The 27,453-nt window shown below is 38.3% G+C and overlaps 1 protein-coding gene across 6 annotated transcripts in view; it reads left to right on the top strand.

The window, feature by feature from the left end:
* Positions 1–17,342, top strand: part of LOC105386503 (forkhead box protein P1) — a 54,403-nt gene extending 37,061 nt beyond the window's left edge. For 3 of the 6 annotated variants that reach the window (XM_048630794.1, XM_048630793.1, XM_048630799.1), the window contains 13 exons: positions 4,239–4,424; positions 5,876–5,984; positions 6,433–6,549; positions 7,018–7,126; positions 7,679–7,857; positions 8,538–8,621; positions 8,709–8,753; positions 8,972–9,048; positions 9,266–9,367; positions 10,027–10,178; positions 14,149–14,224; positions 14,351–14,594; positions 14,711–17,342. In XM_048630794.1, coding sequence (XP_048486751.1) covers positions 4,239–4,424; positions 5,876–5,984; positions 6,433–6,549; positions 7,018–7,126; positions 7,679–7,857; positions 8,538–8,621; positions 8,709–8,753; positions 8,972–9,048; positions 9,266–9,367; positions 10,027–10,178; positions 14,149–14,224; positions 14,351–14,594; positions 14,711–14,883 — 1,653 coding nt within the window. In that variant the 3' untranslated portion in view covers positions 14,884–17,342. The remainder of the gene's footprint in view (positions 1–4,238; positions 4,425–5,875; positions 5,985–6,432; positions 6,550–7,017; positions 7,127–7,678; positions 7,858–8,537; positions 8,622–8,708; positions 8,754–8,971; positions 9,049–9,265; positions 9,368–10,026; positions 10,179–14,148; positions 14,225–14,350; positions 14,595–14,710) is intronic. The other 3 variants (XM_048630795.1, XM_048630796.1, XM_048630797.1) reach the window with 3 other exon arrangements.
* The last annotated feature ends 10,111 nt before the right edge of the window (positions 17,343–27,453 follow it).

The following is a 27,453-nucleotide window of genomic DNA, read 5'->3' as shown; positions in this document are numbered from 1 at the left end:
TTGAATTAAGCCGTTTGTGGATCAATAACAACGTATTTTTTTTAAAAAAGCGAAACCTATAAACCTTGAATATATTAAGCTGAAGCGATTGACACTAAAATCAAAGAGATTGGTTGATATTTAGTTAGTGTAAAACGTTTTCTCCCAAAACCAGAATTTCATCAAGAAAAGTACCTATTGTCAGTCCTGAGCTGCAGTGCTCTCTATCGCACGATTGAGGGTCGGGGGGGGAAGCAAAGCACACGTACGATAGGGATGTCCATAGTGAAGTCGATAGTAGAGATGGGATCCCGCCTGCGTTATCGATATCTATAGATATACAGGATGTCCCATGTTAAATTGCACATCCGAATCATAGTGACACAACTCGTCATTCTAAACATCTTTTGTTTTAAGACTTTTGATTGTTTGCGTATTTTATTTTTGCTAATTCATAGAAACTTTGTTGGCTATGAGATTTTTTACTATAGACAGTAGATTTTTTTCACGAATTTACAAAAGTCGTAAAACAAAAGTTGTTTAGAATAACAAATTAAGTCACTATAATTTGGATGTGCACTTTAATTTGGGACACCCTGTATATAAAAAGATGTGAATAGGAAAAGTTTAAAGTACTAGTAGGTTTTCAAGCAAAAAAATGACTAGTGACTATATTATATTTAATCCTCACTCAACATGGATTAGGTTACTTAGGAAATTTTATTTACTTACATCTAAATTAACATAGTTACTTACATAAAAATATAATACTTACTTACTTACTATAAATTGACTTGAGGCCACAAAAGCGAATAATAAAATGTATTCTATGATATAATTACTTAGGTAAGTATACTAAGACATCATCAGCCAATAATCATCCACTGCTGGACATAGGCCTCTCCCAAGGAGCGCCACAACACTCGGTCCTCGGCCTTCCACATCCAACCACTACCCGCCACCCGCCTAAGGTCGTCAGTCCAGCGGGCAGGAGGGCGTCCCACGCTGCGTTTGCCTGTTCGTGGTCTCCACTCGAGAACTCGTCTACCCCAACGGTTATCGGTTCTTCGGCAGATATGACCAGCCCACTGCCACTTCAGCTTGCATATTTTGACAGCTATGTCGGTAACCTTAGTCCTCTGACGGAAAACCTCATTTCTGATACGATCCATCAGAGAAACCCCAAGCATAGCTCTCTCCATAGCACGCTGAGCGACTTTAAATCGGTGGACCAGTCCTACCGTCAGTGTCCACGTCTCTGCACCATACGTCATCACTGGCAGGACGCACTGGTTGAAGACTTTTGTCTTCAGGCTCTGAGGAATGGCCGAGGAGAATATGTGACGAAGTTTCCCGAATGCAGCCCAACCCAGTTGGATGCGCCTTGCAGCCTCCTTGTCGAAGTTGTGTTCCTCAGTGTCTGCCCGAGGTAGACATATTCTTGCACAACTTCGATTGTTGCCTCACCAACGGCGACCGGCTCCGGTTTGATGTGAGCATTGTACATGACGCAGCATTTAGGCCACTTAGCATCCAGCTGAGTTCCTGCAGAGATTCTGCCATAATAACGATGTCGTCCGCGAAGCGGAGGTGTGACATGTACTCGCCATTTATACATTTGCCATGTCCTTTCCAGTCCAACGTCTTAAAGACATCTTCCAATGCATTGGTGAACAGTTTCGGAGATATCACATCCCCCTGTCTCACTCCACGTTGCAGTTGGATAGGTCTTGTCTTGTGGTCCTGTACTTGGACAGTCATAGTAGCGGCATTGTACAGACATCTCAACACCTCGATATAGCGCCAATCGATTTGGCATCTCTGCAAGGATTCCAAAACTGCCCAGGTCTCGATGGAGTCGAAGGCTTTTTCATAGTCCACAAAGGCTGATTATACTCTTCGGTCTTCTGTATAATCTGCCTTACTGTGTGGATGTGGTCTATTGTACTAAAGCCTTTTCGAAACCCAGCCTGCTCTGGGGGCTGAAACTCGTCTAACTATTGGGCAAGACGGTTCGTGATAACCCTTGAGAACAGCTTGTATACATGGCTTAAAAGCGAGATCGGTCTATAGTTCTTCAGAAGGGTTTTGTCACCCTTCTTAAAGAACAATACCACGACGCTCTCAGACCATGCCTCCGGTGTAATGCCATTGTGAAGAACCGAATTGAAGAGCCTCTGGAGCTGTTCGAGGGTTGCAATACCTCCAGCTTTCAGAAGCTCTGTAGTAATTCCGTCTTCACCCGGAGCCTTGTTGTTTTTAAGCTGCTCAAGGGCTATCCTAATCTCGCCTATGTCGACGTCATGGATGTCGTCAGTGTAGTGGCGTATTAGTGGCGCTCTGGAATCGGTGAGCTGAGCCACAGACTTCTGCGCATCTGAAGCATAAAGTTGTCCGTAAAAATCTTCGATTTCGGCAAGAACCTCCGGCTTAGAGACAACGATATTACCATCTGCAGACCTCAACTTCGTCAAGTGGCCTCTCCCAAGTTGCTGAACGAAGACTTTCGACCCCCGATTTTGCTCAATTGCTGCTTCTATGGCGCGTGTGTTGAAGCGACGGAGATCTCTTCGTATCAGCTTCTTTATACGCTTGTTGAGTACCCGTAGTTCTGACGAAGTGTCACCTGCCGACGGAAATTCGCGTCTCTGGCTCATAAGCTCGAATGTCTCGCTTGAAAGTTTAGACTCCTTGCTTTTGCTTCTCATGCTAAAAGAAATAAATACTAAGGCAGCGTTCCCACTACGCCGGACCGGCAGATCTGCCGCGCCGGTAAATCTGCCGGAAGAGCTAGTGGCTGTACAATTTAGGCAGCGTTCCCACTACGCCGGACCGGCAGATCTGCCGCGCCGGTAAATCTGCCGGAAGAGCTAGTGGCTGTACAATTTATATGAAGCTATTCACATTATCCCGGGTCCGGCATTTTTGCCGAGCCCGGCATTTCTACCGAACGTTTTGTCACTACGAATTGCCGGTAGAACGACCGGGCCCGGAGTAATGTGAACGAGTTTGTGCCGGTATCTGTCCCCCGCTCGCCCCGCTCGTGCTCCCCTCGCCCCTGGATGTAAAATGAAAAGCATGGAAAATCTTTCCCGTAAAATAGGGTGTACCCAATGTTTTCTTTTATTTTGCCTTCTATTAAGATACCACCACAACACAACAATTTCGTCGTCCATTGTGCGCGCAGGTCCAAATTCAACTGAGGACTGTCTGAATTTCTTCCGGGATCCGATGTAATGTGAACACTCTGTCCGGTGTCCGGTTTTCGGCAGATCTGCCGGTCCGGCGTAGTGGGAACGCTGCCTAAGACAACTCAACATTTATAAACAGCCCCGAAACTTTGTTAGTAGGTAACTACTTATAAACTAACCCCCTTATTCATAGAGAAGTTACAGAACGTTTTAACTAATATACTGTTTTGTCCCTCTCCGACAAAGAACAATTTGTTCTTTCACAGAGAGGGACAAAACAGTATATTAGTTAAAACGTCTTGTAACTTTTCTATGAATAAGGGGGTTATATTTTTACTAACATATAAGTTTATAAATAACTTAAATTTAACTATCATAATGTTTTTTAGATTCACTGCATATATAGATCTAAATAACATTGCATACAAAATGATAGTCCAAGTACCGGCAAAAGGTCTATTTTCCAATAATCAAAAATCCATTTTACGTACTTACCTACTAACTCGTTACTAGGTAGGTAATTACCTACATAATAAAATACTTACTCACATGAAAGTATTACTAATTACTTATACTTCTTTCTAAATTTATCTTCAATAATTTCAAGTTTCGCTCACAAGTCACAACTCACAATCACAACACAGAAATAATAATATGAAGGTAAGACGAAGACACTCCGTGTTTGGTCGCAATTTCTCGCCAACCGGCGCGGCGGCGCGGTGGCGGCGGTGACGGCGGTGGCGGCGCGGCATCGGCAGCGTCCATCGATGTGTGCGTGACGCTACTTGCATGTGTGTGTGCGGTGCCCGGCGCGGGCGAGTGCACGAGCGACAGCAATACTTTTCCTAAATACCTATTTCGCTAGGATCGCGAAGCTATACTCTCCTCTTAACTTCGCCTTTTATTCGAAACCTATAGGGTGTTGCAAAAAGGGTACTTATACTAAGCCGAAAGCTACATGTGCAGCATGTTATATATATCTAAGCCCGAAAATAAAGAAACATGTACCTAGGTTTCGGTTTAGTAGTTTTTGCAAAATTCTGTTTAAACAACCCTCATCCCCCCTAGCAGGCGTCAGCGCCCGCCTCGCCAGCGGCGTCTGCGCGGTCGAGCCCGGCGTCGCCCGCGCGCTCGCCGCCGCCGCCGCCGCTGCCCGCGCCCGACCTGCTGGCGCTGCAGCTGCTGGACCAGCACTCGCAGCTGCAGGCGCTCATGAAGCAGCGCCTGTTTCACCAGCATCAGATGCAGAAGCAGGTGATAACAGGCATCAGTGTATCAGTATAGTTTAATATGGGATAGAAGACGTGACCAAAAGATTTGCGTCTCGCTAACTCACATCGCGCGGCCTCGAGAGCGAGCGGGAAGGAAAACTTTTGTCACGTCTTGACAAGCGCATCTTGCTCCTCGTGCTAGGCTATCACTTGAGGCTTCAACAACAGCGATCATTAGGTCGAGAATCGTGAAGAGACATACATAGTTAAGTGTGCTTAGGCGCCAAACAGAAACCTCAATCTATAACATGGATTCGAACGCAGAATTGAACCTTCGACAAAATAATAAATGAGTGTTGATGACCGCTACGCAACCAACTCTTTAATAATTACTGATGATTAGAAATACAGAAGCAGCCTTTGATAGAATACAAACTTATTCTTGTAAATTATAAACGTAAGTATTCTTATATTTGAAATTTAATATCAATAGCTTGCTACGATTTTTGTCATGTCGCATAGATCGATGGTCACAAGTTGGAGTATCGATCCTTACCACGTGTATCGTGTTACTAATTACATCAACATTATGTTAGTTTGGATTGTTTATAAATCCACCGTGACTCTCTTCGTTTCCGAATAATTACATGATGTCATGTTCTTATTATATCACTAGATTGGCATTTTCTCGCAACCTTCCTAGTTATAAATATCTACAATAATTATTTATTTACATAAAGTAAACAAAACACAACACATTTTCCGCAGTTAACTTCCACAATGGACAATAATGCATTAATTACTAATTGATCATTTGTTTTTGAAGTAAGTATGTACATAAAGTATTAAAGTTTGATCAACAATAACAACTATTGTCTTCGACCAACCTACAGCCCTACAAAGGTACATAAGTAAATAATTCATAATCATATTATTGTTCAAGCAATACAGAGTGGATACTACTACACTAGATACTACAAAAAGTTTGTCCAAGGACGCACTAAGCTCCTGTCCCAAGTAATTTCGTCAACTTCCCATCTTACATTAGTTAATTATTTCAACAATTCTATACAATTCAGCTAAATTTCTGATTCTGGTCTATACCAGCACTTTCTTTCTAAGGAATTCCAATGTTTTAATTTTAATTCACTAAGTATCCCATTTATCCACGTATAATGACTGCTAATGTTATAGTGTGACATCTTCCAGCAGTCGATTTAAGTCGATACAAATTCGACAGGAAAGTCACTGGAATTTGTATGCGTTTTATTAGTTTCTAACGTTACCGACAGGGGCGCTGATCACGATGTCATACAAATTGCTATCGAATTACCCTAGCGACATGAATTGACAGCACTTGTGATAAGCCTACAGCACCTTCGCAGACAGTTGAGCGTCCCGACTATGTTTCCATTGTCACGTGTCGTGATTGTGATAGTCACGACCCTATGTTCATTCTATGGCTGTAAGTTGTAATACCGGTACCTCCCCCAGCACCTGTCGTCGGAGGCGGCCAAGAGACAGCTGGAGCAGTCCCGGCTGCAGGACTCGCTGAGCCTCAACCTGATGCAGCCGCATCTGCCGCCGCCGGACGCCTCGCCCGGTGAGTCCACGTCATCATGTTCATCAGCCGCCTTTTGTCAATTGTTGGGTTAGGCCTGAGTCCACATCATCATGAGACCCATTTGGTCAATTGTTGAATTCGATGAGCCGTCACGCCTCATTTTGATTCATCCCGGTAAATCTCTGATTCAAAATCAAAATCTATATTGATTCAATTGATTGCTCGTCATCATGAGCCAACGCAAATGAAGTTATTAGTGTTTTTCATGGTGGTCTTCAGTTGAGCGCCACAACACTATTACGATTCTTCGTTCGCCTACATGATTTTAAACCTACATCTTTTATTTCATACTAGTTGGTGAAAATGTTATACCTAAACCAAGTAAGGTTGGGGTTGCTAAGCAGCTATCACACCACGCTGTTGTCTGGAAGCTCCCCAAGTCCCCATGTCGCTCCACCGCCGCTAACCCCCCCCCCCTCCCCCGCAGGCTCGCTGCAGCAGCAGCTGGGCGCGCAGCAGCAGCAGCTCGTGCAGCAGCTGCAGGCCGTGCAGCGCCAGTACCTGCTGCACGCGCCGCTCGCGCCACCGCACAACGCGCCGCCAGGTAACAGGATACTCTATGCCTTGATCTATGAAAAAATACTTCCCGATCAGAATAAGTCTTCTAAGGCATATTTTCAAAAAAGAACAATTTTTTTGTGACCACCAACAACCAAAATCATAGACTAATATGCCAACAGTCAGCATTCATCATCAAACAACGGTCGCTGCTGCTTCAGCACGGATCTAGATGCAACTCACAGTTTTATTTTATAGGAGAATTAAAAAGGTGTATCTAATGTGCAGGTGTGCATTTCTATCTAATATTGTAAGTCAGTGGAGAATTGGCTAAGGTACGGCTGCTGCCTTATCATCATCGACAGTCCGACATATTAGCAATCAACAATCCAGCTAACCTAGCACAGGGCAGGCGCTTGCGGTAGCTGCGGCTCTCAAAGACGTTTCGCCTGTTTCTAACCACTCCATAAATCATAGACGATTTGCTAAGGTCTTCCTGGTATTGTTCCTGCAGGTCTGATGCTGTGGGGCAGCGAGCTGGAGGAGCACCCGCTGTACGGGCGCGGCGTGTGCAAGTGGCCCGGCTGCGACGCGCTCGCAGACGACTACCAGGCCTTCCTCAAGTGAGATCACCAACATTTCATCATCATCATCAGCCAATAATCATCTACTGCTGGACATAGGTCTCTCGAAAAGAACGCCATAACATTCGGTCCTCGGCCTTTCTCATCCAGCCAGTACCGGCTACCTGCCTAAGGTCGTCGGTCCAATATTTCATAACCTCATTCTTTAATGACCCTCGGCAGTATAGCGACCTGACGTATCAGCGTGGGCAATCAGCGAGTGCCTTACCGTGACGGGCTAATCTTTTGAAAATTTTATTGGAGTTGCGTCACGCAAAGAACATCAGCCCCCTATCCTCGTTTTGAAGCATCCCTAATTCAAATTTACGTAAAATATGGAAAATTTAGTTTTTTAATTTTAAAATTGTTGAGGATTAATGTTTGGAATATATAGAATAATCAGTCGGAACCACACTTCCCATGAGGTTCACTTACAAAAAACGGCATCACTCTTTTTCTTTCGAATGGAGAGTAGCTCTTAGCAAACCTTTGTCAAGAATGTATTCATTTTACGACGACTAAAAATGTCTTCTATCTCCCTCCCTCCCACAGACACCTGGAAGTATCCCACACGCTGGACGACCGCTCGGCGGCGCAGGCGCGCGTGCAGATGCAGGTGGTGGCCCAGCTGGAGCTGCAGCTGCGCCGCGAGCGCGACCGCCTCGCCGCCATGATGCGCCACCTGCACGCCGCGCGCGACGCCCCTCATCACGCCGTCAAACATCCGCATGGTAAGTAACAGGAGCGGTTTTGGTTAGCGAGGCATTGAGATAGTCTTTGACGACCGAATGGCGTGGTGGTTAGTGACCCTGACTACTGAGCCGAAGGTCCCGGGCTCGATTCCCGGCTGGGGCAGATATTTGTTTAAAGACAGATATTTGTACTCGGGTCTTGTGTCCGACACCCATAACACAGGTTCTGCCTAGCTTGGGATCGGATGGCCGTGTGTGAGATGTCCCCACATATTTATTATTATTATTATTATAGACTTGGTGATTTGTTAGAACCCTTTCTTGATACAATCTTGAAGTTTACGGTTATTTTGTTGAATCATTATGGAAATTTACGGCTTTGTCCTCATTAGCAAAGTCACAATGCTAGAACTCCTGCAAGTAGCGCCTTCGATTTTCTTTACCATCTTCAACCAAGAAAATTACGGCTTCTGCAAGAACCAAGAAGATAAGGGCAAGAAGCGTTTATTGCAAGAAGTTTAGGGCATCGTCATCATCAGCCAAAACACACCTACTGCTACAATTTGGGTACCGTCAACCAGTGCAGTGGATGGTCTAACCTTTTGATAGTATAACGTTCAATGCGGGTCGTCTGTTCCTCTATCAGTCCTCAGCTTAATTCGACTTCTTAATTTAAATTAAATATTCAATAATTAGAAGATCGAATTCTATTATTTTAGGTGGGGCACCTGCTAACGAAGGTTCATCGCCAGGACCTATCAGACGTCGGATCTCTGACAAATCCGGTGTTTCCATCGCTGGAGGTAAGATTCATATTCATTTTAATGAAGAACATTACTTTTGAACAAAAGTAAACAACGATTATACAATAGCACTTTCTATGTCTAAAGGTCTTCCCTATATGCTCGAAAGGGCCGGACTAGATGTGCAACAAGGTAAACTTATTGAAGGTACAACCGTTTGAAGGCAGGCCGCTTCATACCCTGGTGGTAACATGGTATCGAGACCAACAACAGGGTCTAGAAATAACTTCAAATATTTCTGAACCACATTGCCATTACGGAGTATGAAGTGGCCGTATGATGTATTTTTGCTGAGTTTGTCCAGTTCGTCTAGGGTTGCTCACACTAACAGAATACTTTTCACATTCCAGAAATTCAGCGCAATCGTGAATTTTACAAATCTGCCGATGTTCGACCGCCGTTCACCTATGCGTCTCTTATTCGACAAGTAAGTTCTTCCTTAAAAGTTTTCACTGTAGTATAATAAAAGAATTATAAATAAATATCAAACAGATGTCCCCACATATATATAATATAGGGTCTAGTGAAATTTAATGCAGACAAACTCTACCTACAAATATTTATATCAAAGGAGTTCCGCAAGGACGTCGTCTTGGGTCCTTTCCTTTTTAATATTTTTCTTATAAGTTTTATGTATTTTCCAGGCTATAATCGAGTCTCCTGACAAGCAGCTGACTCTGAATGAGATCTACAACTGGTTCCAGACAACGTTCTGCTATTTCCGACGCAACGCAGCCACCTGGAAGGTACGTTCTGAATATATTTTCTTTACCAAATATTGTGATGATATTGTTATTTGACAAATTTCTCGATAACTTTTCAATATAAGTGATCTCGATAGTAATAATAATAAGCATAATAATATAGTTCTGAATCTGTTAAAAAAGTTATTAAACTTTGGTTAAAATATCTATTAATCTCCGATAATTACATTTTAACCATCCTTCATAATCAACACTGAAGTGGAAAGGTAATTAATTGTAGACGATTTCATCACTGTTTAGCATATTATTTACTGACGTATTATTTGTATTAAAAGTTATATTATTTATAAAATAAGCCTAATTATAACCATAATGTGTATAACATTTTAAATGAAGCCAAAATATGTATTTAAACATTTTAGTCTAACATTTCTAACGAAAAGGGTACGTTGGTGCATTCAATGATATTAAGTATACCTATATATGTCACTATTCACGACAAAGCTTCATGAACATACTATAAACTTCATACATACACACTATAATCTAGAGCATCGTTACAAACAAAATGCCACCCTTGATCAGAGCAAATGCTACCAACATACCCTTTCTGTAGTGTTTTGTGACGTCACTCTACCATGTGACATCACCGCTACCGTCACACCCATGTGACTCGACCGCTAAGTCGATGGTGCTAACAGAACGCGGTGCGGCACAACCTGTCGCTGCACAAGTGCTTCATGCGCGTGGAGAACGTGAAGGGCGCCGTGTGGACCGTGGACGAGGTGGAGTTCTACAAGCGCCGCCCGCAGCGCGCCGCGCACGCGCCGCCGCCGCCGCTGAGCCACGCGGGGTACGCGCGCCCAACGCCTGACCATTGCCTCTTTGATTTTTGAACAACACATGTGAATACATGAATACACATTTCACACTGACGCTGTCTTTAACACGAGTACACTACATTAAATATCTACACGTTTCCAACTGACTCTGTCTTTAACACGAGTACGCCACATTAAATACCTACACATTTCACGAGAGCACCCGTTTTTAACACGAGTACAATACATTAAACATCTACACAGAACTACACATTTTACACTCACGCTGTCTTTAACACGAGTACGCTACATTAAATACCTACAGAGAACTAAACATTTCACACAGACACTGTCTTTAATATGAGTACTCTACATTAAATACCTACACATAACTACACATTTTACATAGATACTGTCTTTAACATGAGTACACTACACTAAATACCTACACATAACTACAGATCACACTGACGCTGTCTGTAACACGAGTACACAACATTAAACTCCTACACATAACTACAGATTTCACATCCAGGCTGTATTTATCATGATTACACTACATTAAATACCAACACAGAACCACACGCTTCACGATGTCTTTAAAACGAGTACAGTACATTAAATACCTACACATTTCACACTGACTCTGTCTTTAACACGATAAGTCGACATAAAATACCTACAAATTTGCAGTTCAAATACGAAAATGGAGTCATATTCTTGTACAATTACACATAATATGCCTACTTAACACTAATTTCATACACAGACACTGTTACTCACAAGATACAATGTAGTAGACTATGCTTAAAATTACAATACACAACCTTCTGACACTGCATTGCACAATGCAATAAAACTCATTACAAAAAACACAAAGTATAGAATTGGCATTCATAGGATACCTACAGATCAGCTTTTCAGGGTTCTCATCAATTCAATCTTCAAACACACGTAACGTTCAGCCAAATTTACTTATTACATTTGCACAGGTGAAAAAGACAAGGTTCTTCTTGTTTGTTTCACTGCTACACAGATACCTACATTATTTAATTTAAATAAGACGGTTACAAAACATACATCAGATCGCATACATCACATAATTGCTTACTTACAAAAAAACTACAACATTTTTACTGTCAATAAATTAACACTGTAAACCACCAAAAACCTGTCCCACCATAACACGATTTACCTGGAAGACACACACTCTTAAAGAATTGATTAAAATTACTCACCTCCACACAATTACACATCACAGCACTTCATATTGTATAAATTCCATTTTTACACACAAAATTTTACAAACTTCAAAATAGTTATAAGTTGACAGTTTTCCATAATACAATCAACGATATACACACGGACCTACCTAAAAAAACATAAAAAGAAAAAACATCCCACAAATACTTAAAATACGAGTATAATAAATTCTAATAAAAATACATTCCACAAAATAAATATAATATCGAAAGATCGCATTCGCAATTGAGAACGTTAATTATTCAATAACATTGATTGATGTAAACATTACATTTATACAAATCCATGGATCCAGCAAGCCAGCAACACACATATGTCATCAATTCTTCAGGAAGTCATAATTTTTCATTTCATTACGATTGTAATGACATGCTAATTATGTAAATTACGTTAAAATTATTTAACTAAAGTTTTCTACGAGCTTAAAAGAATCAAAAATACTGTCTAAATAATGAAATATATTTTCCCACGTGATAAAAAAATACTATACACGATACACAAAAACACTACAACACATATATATTTCAAATTCTAACATTTTAATCTTCTCTTATAATATTTTCTATCTGAACTAGAGATGTATCTAACTCTTAATGTGTACATAAACGTTTTATCTTGTTTCAGAGTTTAATATGTTTTGTGTAGTGGTTTCCAGCATTGTTTGTAAGTGTCGTTATAACCACTGCATCCTTTGGTTTTTCGGTTATAACGTCACAACTTGGAATATTTTGTATTCTTTCGTATTCTAGGATTTGTTATTGTGTGTGTTCGTGGAGTTCGGGCAACGGTGTGCGTTGTATATTTGAATAACGTTTTCTGGCTTGCCTCTAACCCTGACCCCTGTCACTTCCCCTCCTTCTGGGATTTCAGGATCTTTGGGTTCATCTCGCCTTTCCTGCATGATAATGATACTTTCCTCTCCACGACGATCTTAACTTGTGCTTTCATTTTCAAAGACGCTACTAGATTATTTATCTTCAAAATATTATACATAAATCCATTGGGCTGTCACAATAATGAAATCACAATTTGCGACTACTTTTTATTATTGACCAAAGTTGCGTTACAGATCACTTTGTCCACCCTGACGGGTGAACATTGTCGATTTGAGATGTTAAATGAGACGCCTTTTAGAACGCGATCCGGACCAACCTATCTCTGCACAAATGTTTCGTCCGGTACGAGGATGACTTCGGCTCGTTCTGGATGGTGGACGACGCGGAGTTCGTGAAGCGGCGCCACCTGAGCAGAGGCCGCCCGAGGAAGTATGAGCCGGCACCGGGGCCCAACGCGCACCCGCCACAGTAAGGACGCCACCAGCCGCGGCGACCGTCCAACGACTCCAGATCACACTCACCTTTACAACCAAGTACAACCAGCCGTCAATAAATGTTTCTATTCGACGAAATAGCAGATTGTACTGATTTGCAAAGGTTGTTTAAATTGTTGGTTTAAAATTTTTCACTTCGTCAATTATTTATGCTATGTCGCAGCTACTCAATAATTTATGTCAAATGCTATTCATGAGAATCGTTGGACGATCGCGTCCCTGTAAAAGAGTGTTTCGTTGTATTTGTAATTTTATGCCAATAATTGTCAATAGTAATTAATAATCATAGCGTAAAATCATGGACAATTGTTGGTTGAGAAATTATAGTTTTAGATGGATTGAGCATCACTATAAATATAACAGTGTCAATCATTATGTAAGGTTTTATTTTTATTTTAAAATGTTATGTTAGATTCAACTAGAATACCTACAATGGTTCACAATAATAAAATGTAGAATTGAATGATATAACTTGTATTTTATATTGGTGCACACAATGATAATTACCCATGGATCTAAACAAAACATCATCAATATAATACACACGTTATATTTTTACTATAGGCTCTTAGAGTGCAAGCTAAGACTAATTAATTTGCATTATCTCTATATTTAACTAATAGTTTGAACCACATCTGAAAATAAGCTTTGATTCATGTTTTGCAACTGTATTTTTGGATCCTAATATTTTTATATCAATTTGAAATAATGCCTTGAACACTTCTAATGTATTAATTTATAAGTGTTTTAATTGTAATGTGTTTATTGAATTTATGCATGTAAACTATGCATCTACTGTAATTTGAAAAGGATCGTCGTTGGATTTCAAGTAAGAGTTAGGTCTTAACTCTTTTTCCTTCCCATATACTATTTTGTACCTATCGCTGACTGCATGAACTAATAATTATTGCATTTTAAAGCTTTCTCTGCTTTGCATGTGCTGTGTGTAGCATGATCTGTATGACAATTAGATTTATATTTTTTCTCATACTTTTATCTTTTATACGCTTATTTTTATCTTTCTCATTTTTATAATCTTTTTCCTTCAACTATCACTACAAAGACCCATTACACTAACACAGACCGATTGGATTCTACATTAAAAATTCTACACTTTACAAAATTTACACTTGAACATATTACACTATGGTTTTTAACCAATAATTAAAAAGGTTGAGAAAATGGCCAGGGTATGGCGTTTTTTATTATTTATTTTTTAAAGTTTGCATAGAAGTTCTTTTTGCGCCCTTTTTTACTGCCCTAAATCATGAAATATTTTTTTGAACTCTGATAATACTTAACCTTTTTTTAAATATTTAACATACTTAATGTTCTGTCCCTGAATATATTTTATTACAATTTGTTTGCATTGTAATTGCAATTACTGACGATATTATTATCTGTAACAGATTTATGGGTGCACAGAGTCCACCGATGCTGACTAGTCCACATGGGTACAGCGAAGCCCTCAAGAGAAACATTCAGGTAAAATCCTACTTAAGACCGTAATCAGCAATATTATAAAGGCCACAAAGTCATATAATTCTTGTATTGTAACGTAAAAATTATCCTGGTAGCCAATAAATAACCTAGAAAACTTATCAATTCCAGGGAATGATGGAAGAATGCAACCTGTCGTACATGTCTAGCGAAGACCACATGGCGGGCGGCCCGGACGACTACCCGTCGTCGCACGAGGACTACAGCCGGGCCAGCCTGCTCAACGGCTACGGGGCCGCCGGCGCCGCGCACGAGGTGAAGGCCGAGGACCTGAGCGCGAGCGAGACGCAGGACGTCAAGCCAAACATTTACGCGCTCAAATCGGAGATGCAGGCGTCCGATTATTCGAATAAAGGTTTGTGTTTTCTGCAAGTCAGTCATGTATTTTCTGCTAATCAACCAGCACGATATGCTATTCTTTAAATATTTATTGTCGTTTGCTTTAGATAATGAATTGATGTCTTTCCCCAGGCGAGTACGCCAGCTCGAACAAGGAGTCGTCGAGCAACCGCTCCGGCGAGACCAGTCCCTACGAGGATTACTCGCGCGAGGAGCGGTACCGCGCCGCCGCCGCCGCCGCCGCACCGCTCGCGCGCGATGAGGCAGAGAACCTCTCGCTGAATGAACAGAGAAGCGACAAGTAGACCCTTATATAAACGTGCTAGGGTTGCCAGCGCGAAATAAAGGCGAGGGGTTGCCAGAATTAAGAGAAGAAAATAGGCAAATCGTGATCACGGCCTGAACTGCAATAATTGAATTGAAGTAAAAAATAATGTTCTTGTATTTTTAGCATTTCGGAAAATTATGATAAGCGTACTAACGAATTTTCTGCGTTATACATTATATTATAATTATTGTAGCAAATAATTATTATCACAGTATATGATACAGTTTATACTTACGGGTGTAGTTCTATAACGAGTTATTAGAAAGTGTTTAAATCGTGTAATGTGTTCACTGTTGGATTTTTTATATTAAAAAAATAAAGGAGGATCTCGAGACGAGGAATTGTAAGTTAGAAATAACCAAATATTTTTGTTGTTATGTTTACACGGTGCCCGGTTTTAACGGGATTTTTCAAGTATTATAGGTTTTACGATTTTTATTTTTTTAATGAAAATAATAGTTGGTTTAGTTTTTTTCGTACCTACCTAAGGCTATTTTTTTGAATAAGTGTTAGATGATTTAGGGCACGAATACGAAAGAGAGAACAGTCATCGAGATAACCGTTTAAGGTCCATATCAATATTAAAGATTTAAAAGTATTTAATCGCAAGGTGTAAAAATAAAACAACTAAGAACAATAAGTAGATGTATTCGACTGTTTAAAATAATTACAATAAGATCTCGCTTGGCGAATACTTTTATTTGTTTGCGTTTATTTTGCAGTGATTTGATTATTTTGATTAGTGTCGTTGGCTAGATGAGACGTGATAGGTTATGTCATATATGAAAGTGATTTAGATTCAATGTTCAATTGTGGTAAGAGATGGATCTGATTTGAAACCAATAGTGATTAATGAGGGGTGTGGCGGCAGCGAGGCGGCCGACGCCGGGACACAGCGCGCCAACGAAGGATCATTTGACGGATCGAGGAAATTTAACGAATGAACGATCGTTGGCGTTCGCTAAACGTTCTTTGGCGCGGTGTGTCCCCGGCATATTGTGGCGAGTGCCATGCCGTCGCTATGGCCAGGCTAGGATCGAGGTATGCCATATAATTTCCAATTTATTTTTGATTAGTGTTATATAAAGTTGTGTAAGTTTTAACTTCGATAGTCATTTAGAATGTGCTGTAAATATTTATCATAATTATCACGAATTGTAAATTCTTACGGTATAATTAGAGTAATGGAACGTACGATAAAATGCATATTAAATCGTTCATGTTGTAGATTTTTTTGAAAAATAATCATAGTAGCAAAATTATGCCATATTATACCTTTAATATTGGATGTAGATGTTAATCTTTCATATTTTTGTTACAGTTATTTTTGGGTGATTTTCTAGATTAATATGAATTTTGGTTCAAAATGGACATGTTTTATTGAATGAAAAGTTATAGGAATAATTTACGTATTCTTTTGTAATACCTACTTATCTAAAATTAAATTAGTGATCGGGTAAGGGTGAAAATAATCATATCACATTTTTGTGTATGTATATTGAAGATAGATTAGAGCTTCAACACATCGTGAGTCCCGCGTGTCTGTGTATCTGTGTGTCAGCATGATGTCTGTATCGCATTGCATTCATATCCACTGGCCCTATTCATGTATTCATGTTGGTTTTCAGGATTTTGTTTTCCTTTCCAAAAATATATGTATACTTAATTTTAGTATTGTCTTTTTTTGCAATATGTGGCCTATTTTATGGACAGTAATTTGAGACTTTAAACTTATATAATGCGACTATCTAAAACTAAAACACTTTATTCTCTGTGTTCGTTTCCCTGGTTTTTTACATTTACTAAGCATTTAAATATCACTAGTTTCCAAGTACTTAACATTATTTATTTATTTGTCTCGCACCGGCTACCTGCATTTCTTACTGAATTCGTTTTGGAATTGATATATACATAGTTGTTATTATTAATTATGGATAATAATAATAAATAGGGATGATAAAATAGCATTTACCGTCTAGCGGTCGCTCCGCCGTCTTTCAGGAATACAACACAACACAACTAATATTGAATTACTATCATGATGTAGCTAGATAATTCATAAAAATATTTCCTTGCAATAAAAGTGAAAGATATAAGTAGGTCAAGTACAAGTAACTAACCAGTAAATTGAGTTTATTGTTACGATCGTCACCATTGTTTTGTTGTGAACTTTTTTTAAAGTGGTTATGAGTTTCACGACTTAAGCCTTTAAAATAAAACAGCTTTTAATACCTGAGTACTTATTTAAAAAAATAGAATGCCCTTTTCTTGGGCAAGTAGGCTGTCTTATTTTGATACTACTTATACTATTGTTCCGAAGTAATTGTAATAAATAATTCAATATTACTTGTGTTTACACAGTTGTCCAGAAAGACGCGTCTATTGATCATTGTAAATTATACTTAATTAGTGTTGTATTAAACCAAATCATTACAATATGTTTTGTTTTATTTTCCGTAGAACCTAATGCCCATGTGTGAACCTAAAAACAACGAGACAGTCGGGACTCGGGACAGAGGTTAGCCTACAGCCTAGGGCTAGCGTAATCTATAGTCGAGGGTCTGCAATAGGGAATCGAGGGTTGGCATTGTCATAGAATTATGTAGTAAATGATGCTCTACAGCCTTGAAAAAAATCACACAGGTAGTTGAAGAGTCTAGCTAGGTGCTGAATCATTCGAATTTAAGTAAATGATTATGGATAACTGTAAATTAATTTCAGAATATCAAGAAAAACCAGTCAATCACACTCCCGTATTGTAACAACTGTGTCGTAATTATAAAGAATTTTCATATGATTTTTATCATATTATAAAGTTAAAGGCTTGGACTAGGCGCTAAATAGGTACCTTGTTTTTTAATAAACACACACTTATTTTGTGTAAATTAATCCCAAACTTGAGCAATTTTTTTCCCTCAAATCTTCATACAAATATCTATGGCGGCTTTCTGTGTTATAAAATCATAAACACAAGTGACGTTTGACTCAGTTGGCCGCTGGCCTCCAAAGAAGGGTCACGTCGGTTTAGGCAGCACTGACAGCTCGCGATCTTATCGTGTACAGATACAAAATCACTGCACATTGGTTGTCATTGCACTTTTTCAACTTTTATGACACCAACATAATTTGATTTGAAATTGAGGAAGCATAATTCTTCCAGTATATTCAATACATTAAATTAAATTAGATAGTGTGCAATATTCTCGTGATATTACAGTCTCTTAAAGGTCTGATGAGGAGCAGGAATATAGCGAATGGATCTAAGTGATGACAATACGCACGAACATTAGGTTAGGGATCAAAAATACAGTCTCTTGGTGCTGGTTGAGGTATGGTCTCGTGAGGATCTGATGAGGGCAGTAACACGGTGGTGGCTCAATTTTATTTCAAAGATGTTAATAGCTAAAAGCATCGAGTTTGGGCTATTAAGTATGTTTTTCAGAGAGAGAGAAAGAGATTTTGTTTTTCCTCTGGATGTGTTAGGTTTACTGGGTTTACTAAGTTCATTCTGTTAATGGCATCAAGTTGTTATGTGTTCATAAGTAATAATTATTTATTAACAAAATGCTGTTGATTCTCCACGAAAATGTAAAAATAAAAATAAAATAAATAAAAATAAATTCGTAACGTAAAATTGTCAATGACGGAATTTCTTCTATAGACAGTAGCCACAAAAAAAACAAACGATAGATGGCGTGATTTGAAGATAAAGATACATTTTTTCGACACATAGACAGCAACAACAAAAAAAATACAGATTTAAAGAAAAGAAACACATACTTATACAAAACAACAAAGAAAAAAAAAGGATACACATCAAAATAACTGGAAAAAATATAAGCCCCAATTTACTTGTGTGGGACAGGGAGTACCATAATATTTTTTTTGGGGTACTCCCCATCTATGCGAAATATAAGCTTGATATCTTTACCCGTTTCTGAGAAAAAGGGCGGTGACAGACAGTCAGTCAGACAGACGGACAACAAAGAGATCCTATAACGGTTGCTTTTTTTCTTTTGACGTTCGAAACCCTAAAATTAAGTAAAAATATTATGCTGCCAAAAAATGTACTTACAGGTATTGAAAAAGCGGTATATAAACAAATTATACCAGCAGAGGGTTCACCATACCATAAAATACAAATCTTGGGGGATCAAACGTGCCTTGGATTGTCACAAAAATTAAGCGAGACAAGAAAAAATAAATGGAATGACAAGTATGCTGTTATTGGTTACAGCAAACCTCAAGCCTCCGCTATAGATATTTTAAGCAGCGTTGATAATATCATAAAACATTCAAATAGTAATGATATTATTGTCTTGTCTCTCGGATCAAATGATAAAGATCCCTATCAATTTGTTTTTGAATTGTGTAATGCCTTGTATAGATTGCAAAAATTCAGAGTTTTGGTCCTTAGTATAGCAAATAGCGAATATATAAACTCAGATATGCAAAACCGTTATGTAAAATTATTATGTAAACATTACAAATATGCAAAATTCATTGATGCTGATGAAATGGACCGTGACACTCTATGCTTTAAGCTAAATATAGAGATAGATAGTTTGGATTATGACCTTCAATTCATAAACGGTGTCAAACATAAAAATTTGAAACCAATTAAACCCGTAAAAGAATATAAAAAAGGTACTATACCTTATTTACTTAACAAACTAATAAACAAATCACAAATGCATCGGCACGAAACCCCTTCGAAAGAATTAGTGTACAGGGATTTAAAAACCAAAATGGTTCCTAAGTCATCGCAAAAGCTTAAAGTTGGGTCCATACCATACTATTATTTGTTTGGCAAACACCTTAGTAAACGTAAAACCAACGATGAACTTAACAAGAAGCAGGATATTCTGCAACAATCCAAGGAAAGTTTAACTCAGGGACAATCAGAGATAAATGAATCGTCAGCTAATTTTCCCCAGCATCCAATGGTCGCCCGAAAAACTTAATAAATCGTAGTAAAATTGCGCACATTAACATACAAAGCCTCAGTCAAGCAAAATTACCACAGTTGGAGGTTTGGCTCAACAGTGAAGAAGGTAAAACAGTTGTAGTCCTTTGTATTTCTGAACATCATAAAAGAGAAGAAGATTTACAACTTATAAATATATCGGGATTTATATATGCATCTAGTTTCTGTCGTACAAAAAATAAAAGCAAAGGAGGTGTATGCATCTTTGTGAGAGAAAATGTGTTATTCAAGGAGGTGCCAAAAATAAAAGAAATGTCCATTCCATACATATTTGAGGTGTGTGCAATTGACTTAAACGGAACATACATTACTTGTATTTATAGGCCAAAATCGAAATATAATGATAACTTCATAAATAATATGGATGATTTATTGTGTAAGATCAACAAACATAAAAACCGTAAGATGATAATCTGTGGGGACTTTAATGTGGATACATTGATACTTGATGCAGAGGCGAATGCGTTTATGAGCCTATTGGAGACATTTAACTTAAAAAAACTAATTCATGAACCTACTCGCATTACGCATCATAGTCAAACCTGTATAGATAATATAATATCAAATGTGGAGCTAACCGGGGCAAAAGTTATAGAAATCGCTCTCTCTGATCATAGTCTGCAATATGTAAATCTAGATATTCCGTTTAAACAGAAATTAAATTATTATATTCTAACGAGAAATTTGAAACCCGATAACTTAGAAAGACTTAAACAGTTTCTATTCTCTGTTTCGTGGGATAAGGTTTACAATGCAACTGATTGTAATATAGGATTTGACATATTTCATAACATATTAACGAATGCTTTTGAGAAGTACTGTCCTGAAATTAGGGTGAAAAATAAATATACAAGTAGAGATACTGGATGGATGACGCCTGGAATAAGAAAGTCCTGCGAAACGAAACGGGATTTGTTTATTAAGGCAAAGCATAACACAAATAAAGAACAGCATGCTCATTATAAAAGATATTGCGCAATACTGAAGAGGGCTGTTGATTTTGCTAAACGGTCTTACAACGAAACAAAAATTTTAAATTCCGAGGACAAGGTAAAGGCCACTTGGAATTTGATCAACAAAAATATTAAGGGCAGTTCCTCATTCGAAGTCAATAATTTTGTGGGATTAAATGATGGTAGGGTAAAAGGGGTAGTAACTGGCCACTTAAGCACCTTGGCCACTTTACGTGTGTGCTCCATCTAAATGCATGATCCGATTTAGGTGATTTATATATCTAATGATTCACTAGATCCTGTTGATTGTTTTTTTGATCAATTTAATAATCAATAAGAACTATTTATTTAAATATCTTTATTTAAATGAAAAGTATCACTTTTGTGTAGTAACTGGCCATAAATTTTAGTAACTGGCCCTCTTATTTTGCAGTAACTGGCCACCTAATATAATTAACTAAAATGACAAGTTTTAACCTTATAACTACTGCAAACATTATAAAAAACCTATTACAATTAATGTGTTATGACGTAGTTAATGTGTTAACACTTAATAATGAGAAATATCTAATATTTCTTAACAAATAAACAGTTCATCATCATCATCACGTCCCCACCTGCTGGGGCACGGGTTTCCTTCCAATGAAGGAAGGATTTTCTAACAAAATTTAATATAAAAACAAAAATACTTCTACAATTCAATACTCCTTCAATGTAATTAGTGTAACAACGTCACAATTCACATATTATTATGACAAAAAATAAGTTTCTTATCTATAAATCCTCACAAATCTTTATTAACAATCATATTGAATTATTTCAAGTTTATATTAAGTCAAATCCTTAAATCTTAGCTTCTTCTTGAACTAATTTTAAGATTGTATAAAATACAACTTGCTACATACAACGCACGGACACTGAGAGAGGACGAGAAGATGATGTAACACGAGGTAGAGCTGGGCAAAAAAATAAGGACATCTTAGGGCTATCGGAGAGCGGTGGTAGCTCAGTCGGGTAAGCGCCCGCTTCTCACGCCAGAGATGCGGATTCGAATCCCGGTGCTGACATGTACCAATTAGTTCTTTTAACTTAAGTACAATGTATACCATCACTCTTACGGTGAAGGAAAACATCGTGAGGAAACCTGCATGTCTAGATTTTGCACATCTAGATATGTGAACCCACCAACCCGCAGTGGAATGCCAGCATGGAGGGAAATGGTCCAAGCTAAGAAAGACAGTTTAGACCTTGGGGTTATGCACAAAGGTTCCATTCGAGAGAGCCAGGTGCAGGCACTGACACCCCCACACAGAATATAATAGAATAGGGCTATCGGAAATCCTTAGAGAGGGACACGATGACCCTGAAGTCTGGCCACATGCTCTACCATCGAGAGGGTAACCAACTGTCCCAAGGTGGCGTAGGATTTCTTGTCAACAAGATCCTTGTCAACAAGTTAGTGGAGATCAGTAGTGTGTCGAATCGGGTAGCGTACCTTGTACTTAAACTAACCGAGAGGGATTCCTTGAAGGTCGTACAGGTATATGCACCAACGTCGACACACTCTGACTCAGAAGTCGAAGCAGTATAGTTACGAAGATATCTCTAGGGCTATCAAGTGTACTGCTAAGACCCAATACACCATTGTGATGGGGGACTTCAACGCCAAAGTGGGAGTACAAGAATGCAAAGAATTGAGGGTAGGACCCCATGGCTTTAGTAGCAGAAATCGGAGAGGGCAAATTCTTGTTGACTTCCTCGAATGAGACAGACCAGAATGGGCTGTACTTGATGAATTCTTTCTATGAGAAACATCCCCGGAGGAAGTGAACATGGTCAAGCCCCGATGGTGTAGGACGAAAAATGAAATCGACTTCATTATGACTGACAAGCGGCACATATCCAGAGATGCCTCAGTGATTTACACAATATGATTTATACATTTTAAACTGGGAGTGATCACCGACTTCTTGGAGGCACTCTGAATATCAACTTCAAGCTGGAGAGAAGACTGATGAAGCAGGCCCTTCGTCCCACGCTGCACCAAATTAAAGTTGGCATGGCAACTCCAGCTTCCAAAGAGAATAACAGAGCCGATTCAAATCGCTGCTAACCACTACGGATATTGACGAGGATACAGTCCAAATGAAAGAGGCTGAAGGATGAAGGCTGTTTGTCGGCTGGGCTACCATTATCCTGAAGAGATTTTAGCATATATCCTGAAACATAAAATATTTTGCAGTAACTAGCCATGTAGTAACTGGCCACTAGAATACCTATGCCAGTTACTACTAAATATTGAACGATTTTTACAAAATTTTTACCACAGAAAATGCTATTTAAATCCAAGGTAATAAGCTGTATTTTAAGTTAATTTATTTGCAAGTAGCAAATTGGGGTAACTGGCATAGGGGGGCCAGTTACTAAAAATACTATAAAACAGGAACCAGTAACTGGCCAAGTCGAAAAATGCAATAAAAAATCAAATCAAGGATTAAATCAGTACAAATTATAATTGCTTACCTCAAAATCTATCGTTGTCACTATTTAAAGTCACTCACAGAAGCTGGGGACAAAAAATATCGCCTCTCGAAATAATGTCTTCGCTTAACGTTTTCTTAGCGCACAACCATTTTAACAGACGCACTGTCGCCGACTGTCAGAAAATTGCGGGTATTTTGAAGACCAATCCTTCAAGCGGAATGAGTGTGAACTAAAATGAACGACAACTTAATAGTGGTTAGTGTCAAGCTGTAACAGATGGCGTGCTGTCATCGTATTTCTTATTTTAGGCGAATGAAAAGCTGTGTGGCCAGTTATTGGGGGTGGCCAATTTCACCACTGTTTACCCTACTAAAAAAAATCGCATGTATCAGTGAGGCTCCAAATTTCTTCAGTGATTTTTTTGCATCTACATCGAGTGAAAGCGAAAAGCAAATCGATAGTTCTCAGGCTCTACCGGAACTACCCCCTTTTGTCACTGCCTCGATGTTTATACGACCGATGGAAATGGAAGATATTCTTGCGACAGTTAAGAACTTGAAAAACAAGAAGTCAAGCGGGTACGACAATTTACCTGCAATAGTCATTAAATATATAATTGAGGCTATCGCTGGTCCATTGCTCTTTCTTGTAAATATGTCTCTGTCTACAGGGATATTTCCGAATAAATTAAAGAAAGCTAACGTAATACCGATCCATAAGAAAGATGATAAACTAAATGTCAACCACTATCGACCTGTTTCTTTATTAATCACTCTATCAAAAATTTATGAAGGGATTATGGCTAGTAAACTTAGATTGTTCCTTGTAGAAAATAAAATACTGGCAAAAGAGCAGTTTGGTTTTCAGAAAGGATGTTCCACGACCGATGCTCTATTTGACTTAACAGACTTTGTATGCGAAGCATTAGACACAAGGAAAAATGTTTCTGCAGTTCTGCTTGACTTGTCAAAGGCTTTTGACCATGTTGAACATAATACCATGCTCACAATCTTGGATAGATATGGAGTACGAGGTATCGTAAACGACTGGTTCAGGTCATACTTGGAAAATAGAGAACAAAGTGTCATTCTAAATATCCTTGATGACAAAAAAACCTTAAAAAAGATAGAATCAAAGTCTTCAAATATACAAATGGGTGTGCCACAAGGAAGCATATTGGGTCCTATTTTGTTCCTTCTCTATGTGAATCATCTACCTCATATTGTCAATGATAAGGTAATAATGTTTGCGGATGATGTTTCTGTTTTTTTTAAATTCAACAAAAACGCACAAATTGATATGGGGAATGTTATTGCGACGACAATTAAAAATGTAATATCATGGTTTAAAAATCTAAATCTCAAAACAAATGTAAGCAAAACAAAAATGCTTCACTTCAGGAACTATAACGCTCAAAAAAGTGATTTAGTAATTGATACAGGGGACTCAATTATTGAAAGTGTACCATACGCCAAGTTTCTGGGAATTGTTATTGATGAGCATTTAAACTGGAAAAAGCATATCGAGATGCTAGTGAACCGTCTAAGCAGCTTTTGCTACGCCCTTAGATCTCTATCATACATCTCTACAAACAGAGCTTGCCTTCAATCATACTTTGCATTCTTCCAATCTAGAGTCCTGTATGGATTAGCAGTATGGGGTGGCAGTGTACACATAGAAAACATTTTTCTCCTTCAGAAACGCTGTGTACGTATTCTGGCTGGTTTGAAATCGAATAGGGAGTCCTGCAGAGAGTCTTTTATTAAATTAAAAATTCATACAATCACAGCACTGTATGTCATTGAGCTATGTAAGCTAATCAAGAGGTATCCAGCGAAGTTCCTTTCGAGAGTGCAGGGCCCGAGCAACCGACTCAATGAGAAATTTAAATATGATTTAGAAGTTCCACAGAGTAGAACCGCCACATACTCTCGATCGGTCAAGCTGGCGGCAATAAAAGTTTTTAATAACCTACCGGAGGAACTTAAGGCATTGCAAGGAACTAAATTTTTCAATGGGCTAAAAGAATATTTGCTAGTGAATTGTCCCTACAGCATCAACGAATTTTGTAATTTAAATAAATAATCTGACAGTTTAGATGTTAAAGATATCAGGATTTATAATATAGTTAATTAAGTATATATAATTTTTTTATTGATTTTATTGTATGAATTGGTGTAATTTAATGTAAATTGTAAATACAAATAATTATTTCATTATTTAACATGATTATATTGTTATTAAAATGTAAATGCATCTATGAAATTATGTCGCATTGTAAGCTATATTTTAAACTTAAATATTTATTCAGTGTTTGTCTTTTGTCTGACCTTTTCAGACAACTAGATGATGTAATTGTAAATTAATTAGTTTATTTATGGTGCTAAAATTTATGTACTTATTTACAAACTTAATTTTATTTTTTTCAAAATATGTAATATAAATAATATATTGTGCTACACCCTAAGCGGTAAAATTACATTGAAACTAATTTACACTGTTTTGTACATACATCTAAGCAACCTACATGTAATTTATGGCAATAAAGAAACTGAACTGAACTGAACCATTTAGCTGAATGTTACTTAGAAAACGGCCTTGAGTGGCGGTCAAGTTGGTCCCCGCCTGCGATACTTTCCATTAACATTGAGACTCGTTTTCATGTTTTTAGCGTACAGTCAGGTTTTTAGTTTTTTATAATTGTATTTTTTTATTTGTAACTTTTTAGTTGTTTTTATTTTATGAAATTTTACGTCGGTAGGTAGTTCATGATCATTTTTTATTTCAATAATTTTGGTGTTGTTATTTAAATACCTTCAATATGCATATTTTTGTAATGTGAAAATCAAGTCCTTTCATTTGATACCTTACACGGCAAAGTTGAATTATTATTTTTTCGATCATCACGTTATGTCCTCAAGAGGGCGCTATGTACATTTTAATGGAACGTCACATAGCCTATAGCCATCGCGCCATCAATACGCTTCTAACAATACCTCATACATCAAAATCTATCAAGCCGTTTAGGCTACAGGAGGGAACAAAGAAACAGACAAACATACATATATACATACATACAATCAAAAAACATTACCCTCCTCCTTCGGCAGTAGGGTAAAAAGGAGTAAGACAGGGGGTCATTCTGAACTTTTGCTCTACGAGTTTTGGAAATTAACAAAAAAAAACCTTTTTCATAGAAACTTTGTTGGACATGTGACTTTTTACCATGGAAAACGAATATTTTTTTTCGCGAATTTGCAAATCTCGTAGAACAAAAGTTGTTCAGAATGACCCCTTGAGTCATCCCCTTTTGGCTTAGTATAGCCCTTTTGCGACACTATGTATTTACTTTGCTTTGTCGTCGGGGTTCAGTTGGCTGGAGGATGCCCGAAACTTATTATCTACACTTTAATACTTTTAGTTACCTTTCTACAAGTAAATACCACATTTGTTTGAGAAAGCTAATCGGGTTCCGAGTATAGAGTAAAGTGGCACCCCTATTAATTTCTACTCTTTCCTGGTGCCTACCAGTGTAAGTAAGAATTATACTTACTTACCCTAAAATCACCCAAAATGTACTTGAACATGGGTGCGTATTGCGACGTATAAAAACGAAATGTATAATTTCACATTAATAACATTCACAACATATAATGAACGTTACGTATAACAACAAAATCTATATTTTCATAAGGTATAAGATTCACTTGGTATAACATACATTTCATATAATATCAAAATAACTAACACTCACGAGGACTAATATCGATTCGTATAACATACATTACGTATATCAATTAAAATATATACTATAATTTTGTATAAAGTTCTTCTCATATAGCATAATCTGTGTTTAATTACCCAACGCTGTCAAACCCCCTAGCACCAAAACCTAAAGATAGGTGCGACGACGATCAAAGCGAGGAGGAGCGTGTTAGGTGCACATGTTTGTCGAAACCAAAGCGGAGCGCAGCGAAGCGGAGCGTAGCGTCTCCCAACATAGCTTCAAAAATAATAACGCTGTGAAAACCCCTTGTACCAAAACCTAAAGATAGGTGCGACGACGAGCAAAGCGAGGAGGAGCGTGTTAGGTGCACATGTTTGTCGAAACCAAAGCGGAGCG

The sequence above is a fragment of the Plutella xylostella genome, chromosome 27 (assembly GCF_932276165.1).
Source record: "Plutella xylostella chromosome 27, ilPluXylo3.1, whole genome shotgun sequence".
Taxonomy (NCBI): Eukaryota; Metazoa; Arthropoda; class Insecta; order Lepidoptera; family Plutellidae; genus Plutella; species Plutella xylostella.
Note: the sequence above shows the minus strand (reverse complement) of the source record. Positions and strands in the feature narration are given on the sequence as shown.